The 13,954-nt window shown below is 43.3% G+C and overlaps 1 protein-coding gene across 2 annotated transcripts in view; it reads left to right on the plus strand.

The window, feature by feature from the left end:
- Positions 1 to 472: 472 nt before the first annotated feature.
- LOC119175085 (uncharacterized) overlaps positions 473 to 13,954 on the plus strand; it is a 36,486-nt gene continuing 23,004 nt past the window's right edge. The window contains exons 1-3 of one of the 2 annotated variants that reach the window (XM_075894747.1): positions 473 to 709; positions 6,609 to 6,751; positions 11,786 to 11,879. In XM_075894747.1, coding sequence (XP_075750862.1) covers positions 675 to 709; positions 6,609 to 6,751; positions 11,786 to 11,879 — 272 coding nt within the window. In that variant the 5' untranslated portion in view covers positions 473 to 674. Of the gene's footprint in view, positions 710 to 6,608; positions 6,752 to 11,751; positions 11,880 to 13,954 lie in introns of those variants that run through there. The other variant, XM_075894749.1, reaches the window with a different exon arrangement.

A 13,954-nucleotide genomic window follows, 5' to 3' on the forward strand; every position in this document is an offset into this window, starting at 1 on the left:
GTCGCCACTCGTACAGCCGGGAACGCAACAAGTGGGCATGATGAAAACACGCAACACATACAAAGCGGAACAGGGCACGCTGAAGCACAAAACTGTTGACGCAGAAAGAAGCCTCCACTGCTGGCGACGCACTGCAACAAGCACAGCCGACGGAGGTTACGGGAGTCACGCGAGCGAGCATGCAGTGAGTGAATCCGGATGCGACAGCAGCGCCACATTTGTCACTGGAAGTGGCGGCGCCGCACAACATCACTCAGTTTTTCAACTTACCTAGTTCTAGAAACGTTGGTAACAGCCACGGAGGAATTCCTTCCTCCGTCCGTGGTACCAGCTAAACGTTTTTCACCCTCGGTAGGGGCGCGTCAATGGAGAGTTGTTTGAGACCTGCAACTGTACATTACTATTTCAGAGGCTATGCAAAGTGTTGCGTTGTTGCATCGCCCACCACAGGTGACGCTAGCGACCACGGAGGAAGGCTAGCGACCGACAACATTCTAAAGTGAAGGAGGGAAAGAGTGTGGCAGCTGTTTTCTTTTTCATGCGGCAGGCATCTGAATAGGGGAGGTGTTGCCTGAGCAGCGGCTCAGACAATATTAGAGTGACCTAGAACTAGGCAATATATAAAGAGGCGCAGTTGGCGCGTTGTCTCAATTCAAGTTTTTCGGGTGAAACAGATGACGAATTTAATTGACAAACATACAAACGTTCGGTAAGGCATTTTCCCTCCAATTGTAACTCGCGCGCATGCATACGCTTGGCGGCTAGCAAAAACGACCCCCCCCCCCCCCTTTTTTTTTTTTGCCAAGAAGCGTACTGTGCTTAAAACAACATAGTTGAACACTAGTTGGTTAGGATTTGTCAAAAACGAAGGTAGACGACAAACGCACACACAAGAAAAAGAGACCACTCGCGTAGTTTGACGAGCACCGGCGTTTGTGTCGTCCTGATCTCTCGTATGCGTGGTAGCACGCATAGGTCTATCTTGGAACACTGGTGTTCGTACTACTTTCAGGGTGAGCTCTGTGCTCAACCGAGACGTTAGTAATTTCGGCAAGAAGCACCTTACTGACGGTCGCCCAGACACCTGTTGGAATTCGGACCAGGTTTGTGCCAACGTGTTTCGAAGAGAATCGGCGCTGCTGACCCGCAATCTATCGTTTCAGGGAACTCCTCAGTGGATATGTCTAGATTTCTCAGCTCCTGTTGCGCTGTCTGAAATTCATCTCCAGTTTCAAGGCGGATTTGCTGGGAAAGAAGTGCGCGTCGAAGCTGCCAGTTCCGGCGCGACAGCCTGTTGCCGCATTTTCCCCGAAGATAGCAATGGCTTGCAAATATCCTTTCTCTCTCTCTTGTGGTCATGCATGGTCATACCCTTTGTTGGCAGTGGCTATGGGGACGGGGCCAGTCAACACAGTTCTATCTTAGAAGTGTGGCAGCTTGGGCTAGTTGATATGGCATGACGATAGTTACAGCGCGAGAACAAAACGACGACACAGAGACAAGAAGGACACGAGCGCTAACTTCCAACTGAGTTTATTGCGCAGAGCGCGAAAATATATAGAGGAGACAGTAACCATGTGACAAAAAACATATGGCACAAAGAGCAGAACATGAGTAAGAGAAAAACAAAAGCACAGAAAAAGGCAAGGAAAATCTATGAGGAAACGAAACAGCAAAGTAAAGATAATATAACTACTTGCGCGCACCGAAACCTTCGAGGAACCTTAGTTCCTTCTCGGACACAGAGACGGAGGGCTCGCTAATGCAAGGCGCCTGTTCGCGTGCCATCTGCGCGGCCTCAACAATGACTCGGGTGCGCTCATCTTTGTGCTTGTACAGCGTCGCTGTGTCCTTGAAAAGGGGCACACAATTGCACTCAGTGCAGTGCTGAGCAAGAAAACCATATTTCTCGTTTCTAACATTGTTTGCGTGTTCTCTCAGCCGATCGTTCAGACACCTTCCGGTCGTTCCGACATAACAAGCACCGCAGGAAAGGGGGGTCCTATAGACAACTTCCCGGGAGCATGCCGCTTGCCTGTTTCTATGTTGAACTCTGCATTCCGTTGATGACTGCGTTTTCAGGGGGTTTGTAGATTTGGTGAGGCTGATTAATTTGAACGGTGCCGAGAACAGGACACGAACTCCAACGCGTTTTCCGATTTTCTTGAGCCTGTGTGATATCTGGTGTTTGTATGGAATCACGGCTATCCTTTCACGTTCTGTATCTGTGTTGCTCGAATTCTGTCGCTGCCTCCGCTCTGCCTTATTAGTCCACAGGATCGTCTCAGCAACGGAATCGATAAACGCCTTGGAGAAACCCGAAGCCTTAAGCCGGGAAACTTGAGCTTTGAAGCTCGCAGAGATATTGTGGGCGCACGACCTATTTAAGGCATTCTCAAGGCAGGTTCGTGCTATGCTTCGCTTAACTAACTTGCTGTGAGCGGAAGAAAAGGGAAGTAGAGGTTTCTGCGCACGTGGTTCATAACATCAACAGATGTGCTATGGGCTAAAAAAGTCTTAAATAAAGTTATGCTTTTTGAATTTAAGACTGTTTTTTAGCTCACAGAAGAAACGGGAAAGATGGTTTTGTTGCTCACCACTGCACTGAGTGCAATTATGTGCCCCTTTTCAAGGACACAGCGACGCTGTACAAACACAAAGATGAGCGCACCCAAGTCATTGTCGAGGCCGCACAAATGGCACACGAACAGGTGCTTTGCATTAGCAAGCCCTCTGTGTCTCTGTCCAAAAAGGAACTAAGGTTCCTCGAAGGTTTTGGTGCGTGCAAGTAGTTATATTATCTTTACTTTGCTGTTTCGTTTCCTTATACATTTTTCTTGCCTTTTTCTGTGCTTTTGCTTTTTGTTTTTCTCTTACTCGAGTTCTGCTCTTTGCGCCAATGGTTTTTGTCACATGGTTACTGTCTACTCTATATATTTTCGCGCTCTGCGCAATAAACTCAGTTGGAAATTAGCGCTCGTGTCCCTCTTGTCTCTGTGTCGTCATTTTGTTCTCGCGCTATAACTATCGTCATGCGAGAACTAAACGACGACACAGAGACAAGAAGGTGTCCTTCTTGTCTCTGTGTCGTCACTTTGTTCTCGCGCTATAACTATCGTTAGGGTGGGGGGCCCGTTAGTGCAGCACTGTCGTTACACTGTGGGGGCCGATGCTGCTATAGCGACGGGCTCCGTCACCGTAAAGCAATGGTAAAGATGAGAGGGGGCCCGTTGCCGTAAATTTGTAGTCATTGTAGACGCCGCCGTCTAGCTGTTGTGGTGGCGATAGTTACAGTGCGAAAACAAAACGACGACAAACAGACAAGAAGGACACGAGCGCTCGTCCTTCGCGCTCGTGTCCTTCTTGTATCTGTGTCGTCGTTCTGTTCTTGCGCTATAACTATCGTCTTGTCATACCAACTAGCCCAAGCTGCCACACTTCTAAGTTGTGGTGGTGTAATGGGTTCAAGCATAGTTGGGGAAATGGTCTTGCCGCTGGTCGTCACTTCGAATTCCCATTTTGTTGTTTTCTAGTCTACTTTTTTCATTTATTTTTATTTTATTGTGTTTTTTTACCTGTGTGCTTAGATTCAGGTGCACGTCTAAGAACACTAGCAGTTGAAGTTTGACTTCAATACAACTTCCCTCATAATCATATTAGAGCTCTGAGACGTGAAACCCCTGAAATTACTGTTACTGCATACTGTGGGTTTTTTATGCATTCCTAGAATGTTTTCTTGACGAGAGCAAAAGTTTACATTGGAGCTGGACACCCCAGTGGAAAGGATGCGGATAGTTTTCTGCTCAAGCACAGACATGTTTGGGCGGATTGTACTGTATCATCTGGCTGTTTGTGGGAAAAAATGCAATTCCGAGAGCAATTCGCTGGACTGACTGTGCCCAATAAATTAACAATATTTTCCATCAACAGCACTGTATACGTGGTTTCCTAAAGAAGTGGTGCACACGGTAACATAACCAACACCAGTTTACACCACACTGTAATGCCGTGCATGCGAGAAATGTGGCTTACTGTGCACTTTATGGTGCCTGACTGCTGTAAAGGCAGTGGTGTTCAGGTATGTGTTACTCTACAGTCATGTCTCTAGTTGAGAGCTTGCACATGACATCATAAACTCTGGTCCTTAACAAACGGGTACTTGAACATGGCGGCCTTGATGATAAATCAGCATAATCATGTGGCAGTTAAACTACAACTTTACGAATCCGATATATAGTCGATGAAGGAGAGTGTAGGGAACATTATTTGTTATTTTTAAGTTCAATTATGGTTTCAATGAACCTCGAAGTTCATGCTGCTACAGTCTTGTGGGCCAAGAGACGGCACGTCCAAAATGATGGAGCATAAAAAGAATGAAACATCGCTTCGTGTCCAAGCGACGGCTCAGGAGCAATGAACAGCATCTGCTAGGTTCCAACAGTGGTGAAAGAAACTAGACCACATTACATGATGCCTAATAGGAAAAAGAAGAGTATTCCTGACTTGCCATCTTGATTATACGAGTGGCACTAGCTAGCACTTTTAGACTTCACGCACATAAATTCCCAACAATGTGGATGCCTGCTGTTGTAGCTAAATTGGTACAGTATCGGATGTGTGCTCTTTTTCTTTTGTCCTGGTTTATTTAATTTGTCATATTTACTGCACTGGTATGATTCTGTGGTGGAAAATTGAGTAAACCATGCCCTCCATGTTTTTTCCTTGGCAATGAAGAACCTGCTGTATGGCCAAGTGAGAAGATTTATTTATTTTATGATTCATCTATGTGCAGATATCATCAGCCCTTGTACATGGCTATTACAGGAGCAAAATACATAATCATTACCGAGACAGAATTTAATTGTCTAGATAAAGCGACAATAGACGTTGCACCAAGAGGCATAACCAAATAGAATATCACATAAAGGCAAAGTATTGCTAGTTATAAATTGGAATATGTGCTATGTGTTTTAAAAATATATCCATAGATGAGCACAAAAGGCTTGTTCCGACAAGGAATTACATTTGCTGACTGCTCTGGAAATAGCCGTTAATGAAGAACATCAGAAATTTTCTTCCTTAGAACGACGAACGCCAGGCCTGCGCTGAAGGCGCAGCATAGTTACAGCGTAAGCTACAAGAGTGGCCTTTCAGGGCCTTTTCTAAACACTCACTGGGTAACTACTGCAAGCACACTTGCTGGGTAGTAGGCCGGCATTTGCTATGCTATGCAAGAATATTTGAGGGGGAGAAACTCCCAGGCCGCTGCAGCGGGCGAGGGCTCACAAACGTATCAAGCTAAGTTTTCGAAGAGTAGGGAAAGGGGGAAGGAGACAAGATGAGCTACTACAGGAAAATTTTCATTCAGAAAGGCAAATAGAAATGGCTACTAAACAAATTGAGAAAGTAATCACTGACGATAATAAAACATTGTGGACATACACGAATCTACTTAGACTGAGCTAGAGCTTGCTAAGGCACATGACATGTCGCACCAGAAAAGGAGACACAAACACAAAAGTTGGTGGGAGGAGGAAGTTAAGAAAGCCATAGCGAAAAGTCAGGAAGCCTGTAGGGAACACGGACAAGCTAAGCAGAGTGGTGAACCGACAGATGATGTTGAAATAAAATGGGATATCTTTCTCAGTTGTAGAAAAGAAGCATGCCTTCTCATCAATGAAAAGATTAGAAGAAAGGGGGCTTAGTGGCTGGCCCCCTTGTAATTGTAATTTTTTACTTAAGAATTTTACTTGCCAGTGGCTACCTTACTGAGTAAACTAATTTAGCTTGGGCCCATGGTATGTGTCAGCTGTGAAGAAAGTGGATTGAATGACAGGGCTACATGCAAGTGTCGGTAACAGAAGCAATCGATTGTGCAGAAAATAACTAGGTCAATGAAATAAAAGTGGGACCAGAACATGCATTGTGTGAGCAGAGTGGATCTATGTAGAAGTAAAAAATGTTTCAGTATAGAGCAGATGAAGCTTTGCTCATTCTCGCATGTGTGGGATTGCCAGACTTATTTTTTTTGTGTGTGTTGGAGCCCGTGCATTTTATTTTGTCTGGTGCAATAATTTATATATTTTTTTTGCTCGACTGTTTTGTAAAAATGTGATTTCATTTAAATATGCGAAAACACCTAATCGGGATTACGGTTGAGTACAAAAGTGAGAGGCACTAATCTACGTTTCAAGAGTTTTAAGGAGTCATTTTGCAGACTGTACCTACAGTGAAATATGCATGGGCGAATATGAAGCAGTGGTAAAAAACTACAATGGCAACAAACTCTTATGTCGGGTTTTTTTTTTACCCTTGAAGTAAGCATGACTCAGTCTGTGGGTAGGAAAGGAAGTTCTTCTAAGTTCCTCTGGCTTTAAATGCGTCATTATTACTCCTTTTAATTTCAAATTTCTGTTTGAACTAAGTGCAGTTGTAGCCCAGTAGTGACAACGTATATGACCAAGCATAGAAACATGAGCACTCCACCTGTATCGGGTATGAGCCATTGTAGTGGGAAGAAGGAAAATGATGGCTTGCCGTCCTGGCCTGAGGAAGCCACGCACCTGTGGTGGGTTGCGACAGGAACAACTGACCAACATACTGCCCAGGATGCAGCCGCCAACTGTGGTGAGGGAGGACTCGTTCCTGGCACCTCTGGACCAGGGCTTGCACCAGGTGGGGCCCCAGCTTGAGCGCCTGCTGGCAACGCTCGAGTGGCAGACAGGCCAAAAGCGGATCACTCTGTTTATCAGTGAGTACCCTGTGCAGCAGTGGGCTACAACATTGAACAAGTATAAAAAAATACATTTACACTGCTGTACAAACAGTATTTAGAGGTGGCTCTTAGCCAGTGTGAGGCTCAGCAAAATCTAGTTTGACACTTTATTTTGCTATTAGTCAGTTTTCTTATGGCTTATCTACAGTACGAATTCTGACAACTTGACGCTGTAATCTGGCTGGTTACGACGACGTCAGGCACCAAAACTTCCAAAATGGTCGCTTGTGTGTCATCATTGGAGCCATGGTGCTGAGTGACCGTGGACGATATCTTGCACAAGCACGTGATGACACGCTCTTATCATGTTGTGACATCAGAGAACTGTACTAGCTTTCAAAAACACTCTGTAATAACTTTTTCGAAGTGCACTTAAGCTTAGCAGTACATTTTCAAGCCCTTGAGGACTTTCATTTGACGCAAAAAAAAACGGCAACTGAAAATTATGATGCCAGTACCCCTTTCAATAGGAAGATTTCAAAAGGAGCTTGTGTGAATACATAGAGAAAGAATGGACATGTTCGAGACTAGATGTGCGAAAGTATACGTCGCACCCGAAAGAAAGACTCTGATGGAACATATCGGAGTGTACACTTGTGTATAATGTGCGTCCGGCTGTTATACATATGAGCAAGCATTCCTTTCCCCCAAAACAAGTTTACGAAACAGCAGCAGAAGCAAGGTGAACAAGCATCATGTCATGCATAGTTCAACTTCTGGGAGGCTGCTGGCAGGGTTGCTGTTAGATTTATTTAGCAAGAGTAAGAACTCAGCCTTGTGGGAAGCTATCGCCACCTGTAAAATTGTTTGCACCTAATGGTGCACATGCATCTTTTGAATAAGCCGCACTGAGGTTAAACAGCCACCAAGCGGCAGGTGGTGCAGTGCTTGTGCGGGTTCATCATCATCATCATCATCATGGTTATAACGATAGCACCAGCAGTGCCGCCCGGGGGCGAGGCTAGGTTGTCGCACAGAAATTATTCAAGAGTCTCTCTAGCATTTGGGCGGTGACCGGGATGGATGTCTACTGCAGGGGATTCGCGGGATGTGGCAGTCACAGGTCACTTCCTGTGGGTCCCTTGTGGAGAGTCGAACATCGGCGCTGCCATCTTTGCATTACCTTTTATTTTTTGTATTGACTGAGTGGGCTGGAGTATTGTATGAGGTTGTTTTGGTGTGTCACTAGTGACCTAATTGATTCAACTAGTGATATTATAGAGGCAAAGGTAGTTGAATAAATGTACAAAGGTTTAGTTTGCCCGTCCACATCTGCTATGTTCGCGCGTCCCGAGAGTGCGGCAATCTTTCAAGACCCCGCAATCTAAAAATAGCCAGAATTGTCGTGCCATTTAATTTCATCGGCGGATTTGTAGCCAAATAGAACAGCAGTACGTGTAGTTTTTATGAATGAACGTTGTTTATAATACCATTTGGAATAAGCTAGACTATATAAATAAAAGCTAAATTTTTTTTGCTCTGGTTTTATCTTCAAGCCAAGTTGCAAATAAATGGATAAATTATTAGAAATTCAGTGTGACTGCACATTGCATGTGTATAGTAGAGCGTTTGCCATATACTTTTCAGTTAACTAGTCATTAGGAACATTGAAACGGTTGTTTCTTGAAGCTGTATATGAAAACCGAGCGGTAAAGTCTGCATAATACCTGTCCTGCTTCAGATGAGGAATGCTGGCCAAAGATGAACATTCTCTCTTGATCTTATTTCAGGTTTTTGTTTTTGTCAAGTACATGCAAGAGCACATTCTTTGCATCAAAATCATAAGCTTGAGCTAAGCATCAGCGTGAATAGTGGGCAGTCTGGTAGCCGTACATTTGCCAACATGCATGCAACTTAATTGCTTTTTGCTTCGGGGTGTCTCAATATGGACATGCATAGGAAAACATGAACACAGTGTATTTCATCTGCTAATAATATGTAATATGGCTGGTTAACGCATAAGGTTGGAAAGTCAACGGTAGCCATGGCACCAACGTGTAATTTTTATCGCCACACGGAGTCATAAAATAGTCAGTTTGATGTAAAGTAGCCACAAATGGAAACCCTGGCTGCGAAGCAAAAGCGTTACGCAGCCTCCCTCAGTGCAGTTTGTGCCCAAGAAGCTGAACAGGCAAAACTGAGCAGTTCTTACCCACGATGCTGGCTTTGTATTGCAATACTGAGTGTTTAACAACTTTTCTAGCCAATCATGTCAATGTGTCAGTCATTTATATATATTGTAATATTGCATGATATTGTATAGTGATTGTATTGCTAGTGTGTCAACATTTATGGAATGGAGTGTTCAAGCACTTTACCCATAAGGGGGCTCTGCAACACTCTCTCAACATGTTCATAATATGCTACAAATTGGCAGTTCCAGGTTCTGGAAATACACAAGCCAAATAATAATCCACAATACGGAGGCCTGAAATTTACAATTAATTTTCAGAGGTGGCAGACTCACTTTTTTGTGCTCTCGACAAATGATACTACATACTCAAATGACTGTGCCACATACCCAAATTGACGACCATTGGTGTATTTGAGCATCATGGGCTCCCTAGTTATTGTATCCACTGTAAAAAGCTGCTGCATGCCCCCACACCGAGCGCGTTCAAAGAAGCGCTCAAGCTCAACTTCCCTCCCTGGTTCGTTCGTTTGTCGGGACGAGATAAAGCTGTCACAGCTCGCACTTGAAGGACTCTTAATTAAAAGTTTTGCAGTAGTTGTTTCGTTGTTGCTCACTGCGCAGAAAAACAGGTGAAAAAAGCATTAGGTCTGACGGAAAATAAATAAAAAGAAATGTTTGAATTGGGGATACAAAGTTCATCCGATTGGAGTATTTGAGTAAATCAACCGTTCGTCCGGCGAGGTGCAACTGTAAGGACTAACAGTTGTCCGGTAAGGTTTAAATGTGGGGACTAACAATTGTGTGATAAGGTGTAAATGTGAGGACTAAATGTTAGTCCTTTGAGGTGAATTGTGGAACTAACGGTTACTCACTAAGGTGTAAATATGAGGACTAAATGTCAGTCTCCTGAGCTCGTCTGTGGTGACTAACTGTTAGACCCGGTGCCATTAGTCCCCCAAAAAACGAATCACATATCCTTTTGCCTTAGAGTGTATAAGCTGATAGTATGACGGCCCAGTGTGATGTTCGTGATGCAATAAATTCCTATAAGTGGGGCCATTTGATGGTTACTTGAAGAAGCATTGCTGGGCCCCTTTAAATAAATAGGCAACCATGCAGAATACAAATAGAGATAATTCCACTAATGAAAAGATTGTCTCTTCTACTGCCTACAACAAACCCCATTTTTCTCACTCAATGCAGATTTATATTGTTATTTCATTACTAGTATTGTAAAAAATAACTTGGCACATGATTCAGCAAAAAAGTGCAGATGTATACAATCCCCATTACGTGACCTTTTACTTTATATTCCTGTTTATGTGCAGTACACGTTTTTATTATAATATTTCTTAACCTGAAATGTGCAGATATGCTTTTCGTTTAGCTAAACAGTGGTGCCACCTTCGCTGAATGTATGATCTGATGACCAGGTGTGGCAGGCAGCATGGATGTTGTTAGCTGAGGCACTTGCAACATTTTCCGATGAATTGGAGAAGCACATAGAGCACCTGCTCGCAAGTTGGTGAAAGAACTTGATGCAATGACAAGAACACTTATTCTACCTGCTTGTTATATTCAGAAGTTTCTGGGAAAAAAAAATCAAAATAAAAAGGGTTAACCACAGTCGCTCTCAGTCCTCCAAAGCTAAACCTTGAACATAATGAACAGTTTGCGAGGAGGGCTATCAGCATCACCATCATTTCACAGTGTTGCTGAAGGAGAACTTGAGCTTAATTAGTGGCTTCCAAGATTAAAAAATTATGCTTACAAAATATCCACGTACTTCTGGAGTCAACTGCAGCAGGTTTAACCACAGCTGACGAGGAGCTTTCCGTTGCGTTGTAAGATAACTGGTTCAAGAAAAATTGGTTGTCAGTCTCTTTTAAGGGTAAAACATTCGAAGCTGAGTTTACTTTGCCATACAAATTCTCTGCATAGTGAGAAAGTTTGTATGCATAGACAGCTTTTGACAAGTGTGAGGTTTATTGAATACAGATATTTAATTTCATCTTAACGTTAATTTTCGCATAGAGTACCTACTGGCATTGACTGCAGCATGTTTGGTTGTCGGGCTACAGTACCAATGTTGGCGACTTCAGCCACCAGCATGAGTAGTTGTGATAACCCCAGGTATCAAAAGTACAAAAATGGATGGTTGGGCAGCGTCAGAACAGAGAAACTCTGGAAATGTCATGATACATTGTTTGAGTGTGTGATGAAAAGCTCATGTCATGACATCGGGGCACAGTAGGAATTGAAACTAGTTTTTAAGACATGTTCCAATTAATGTTTCAGAACACAACCTCATGTTTACCAACAAATTTTCTAGGCTCTCGACGGCATGGCCTTTAATTTGTTGCAAAAGGCCTTTGATTTGAAAAAAAAAACAGTAGTAGAAGATGAGTGTATAAATACCGCTTTAACTGATGGTAGGTCATGAAACAGCCCTTTGAGGACTATGCCATGTGCAATGGAATGGAAAATGTTAGGTGTAAGAGATTGGAAGACAGTAGAATGGGTGAGACATCAAAGAGCTATAACTGGTATTGTAGTTCATATTAAGCAAAATAAGTGGATCTGAGCTAGCCACATAAATGATAAGACAGACGGCTTGTGGTTACTTAGAGTGGATTAGGTTCTAATGGAAGGCAAAAAGGTGTGTGTGGCAGTGTGTCAGGCATAGAAGGCATACATTGTAATTAGTTTGCCCTAGAAAGGGCCTAACGGAAATCTCTAGGAGCAGCCTTTGTCCTGCAGAGAACTTAGAATTATGACGATGTGTAGCTTGGAGGCCTCGTGATAGGAGGCAGCTGAAGCTTTTGTCTGTTCCCTCGTGAAGACATGCATTACCTTTGTCTGCGGCTGCCACCCAGTCATGGTCATGCTGCTGTGCATCTACATGGTCACCAGCGAGAATGCCCCGCTTGTCTGCAGCTTTGCCATCTACCTCATCGCTGCCTACTCCTCGTAAGCACTTCTGCCATACTTTGTTCAGCTCACTTGCATCTCACTTCTTTCTTTCACTTGTGAATGTACAAAGTATTTAGCTGGGCAAAGCTTTGCTTGAGCATTCGGGAAAGCTGCATAGTGTTAAACATGAAACTGAAACAACAGAGGCAGCACATCGAGCAGTGTAAACACAAGAACTTACTTTCAAGTATGCTCAATTGTAAATCCTTCAATGTTTAATATATATACACACACACATGCACATATGCAGAGGCACCAAAAAATTGACATTTTTCTTAAGCCTGACGTTGAGGCACGACCCTGTTTGCCCTATGTAGCTTTTTCCACATGACAGGGAAAGCTGTTTCACAACACCTTCTTTGCTTTGTGATGTGCTCTACGATTCTTATCATAGCCGCATATTTTGTTAGGGTTGTTGTGGCTGCACACTTCTCCCAACTTGTTTGAAGCCGTAAAAGCTATGCTAATATTAGCTCGAGCATCCACCTTTTTTTCTTGTGTGTGTTGGGGGGGGGGATATCTTGTGTTGGTAGGTAGGCCATTGTTGCGAACTTCCTTCAGTCATTCATAACGGCTGCTGAATTTTGCTGGCAACCTGAAGATTTTTAGAAAGAATTCTGCGGCAGACACCAGGAGATGATCAGGGTAGCGTGCTTGTGCAAGCAATTTATGTCGCCTAATAATAGGGGCCAGCCTTGACTTACTGAATTGGCGGCCATACATCATCAAGGCCCAGATTGCGTCATTGTCATTATACAGAAAAGTAGGTCATTTCTTGATGCCTCCACATATACTTGAGTGAGTGTCCATAATTTCATGCACATAATCCTTCTTCCAATAAAACATACTTGGAAGTTAGTACTTGTGTGTGTGTACTACTCCCAGTTCCATCCCCGTTGTTTCAGTTTCACACTTAAATTACGAATATATTGTGCCAGCAAGGCCAAAAATATATTCTTGCTTAGCATATGTAGGCCAGTGAGTAAAAACAGTGTGATCTTTGTCTTTTTTATGCCTTTTTTTGTGAATGGAACGGAGTCTTTTGGCAGTCTTCATGATTTTCTTTGGTTGTGCATTTCTGTTGCCTATTTTACATAAGACACATGCCTGCCACCAACTTGAGCTGTTAAATGTTTTCATATTTTTGTGTCTTGTGATGTTAATCGATGAGGTCAGGTCAATCGTTTGCACCAACCCAACTGCTTTCATATGCTATACACGTCCACCATGTTTGTTTAGTTGTTTAAGATACAAAATGGCAAGATTATAAGCCCAATATTACGGCACCTAACTGCATCCATAAAATAGTGTAAGGAAAGAATGGGTGTGTAATCAGCAGATGATATATCTGAGAGGTAAGTAGTTCATGCATGTGCAATGCTTGGCAGGCAACAACGCTATAACAGCACTTAAATCAGTCCCGAAGCAAGCCAGCACTTTTGATGTCCCAGACAAGTGTTCTGCAAATGATTTTGGATGTACACTCATATTGCCCACTATTGCCCTCTTGGCCGCAGCACCTGCACAGTGTAAGCTATAGCTGAAGCTGGAATTTGTATTTAGGTTAATCCACAATATATTAGCACTCACATTTCTTTATTTTTGAGACCAGCATTTATTTCTATGGTAAACAAGGTAATAAATAAAAGTAGCTGGCCCGGATCATCCAGTGTGCACCTGCCATTCTGAACGTTACTTTAGTGGCGTATATGTTCTATGCAACATAGACGATGGTCAAAAGTGGGAACAACACAAGCTTTAACTAACAACTGAAAGATTATTGCATTGTCACATTAAAGAAAAGCCTGGACAGCACATGAAGGGGTGGTGCCATCATATTTTTGGCTGCAAGCGTTTCTTATAGCTTCAGGAAGCATGCTACACGCACCAAGATTCATTTATTTTCGCTGTATAAATTAATATCGCTTTTTTTATGTAGACAATTTTCGGTTTAGGTTTTTGGGTGCCGAATTGGGCTGTGGCGTACCAGTGTAGGTGGCTTGGTCACGTGACCACACAAGAATGTGACGCACATCATGCTGATTACCATCTGCCCACGCGCACACGTGCCA

Source organism: Rhipicephalus microplus, chromosome 5 (genome assembly GCF_043290135.1).
Source record: "Rhipicephalus microplus isolate Deutch F79 chromosome 5, USDA_Rmic, whole genome shotgun sequence".
Lineage (NCBI taxonomy): Eukaryota > Metazoa > Arthropoda > Arachnida > Ixodida > Ixodidae > Rhipicephalus > Rhipicephalus microplus.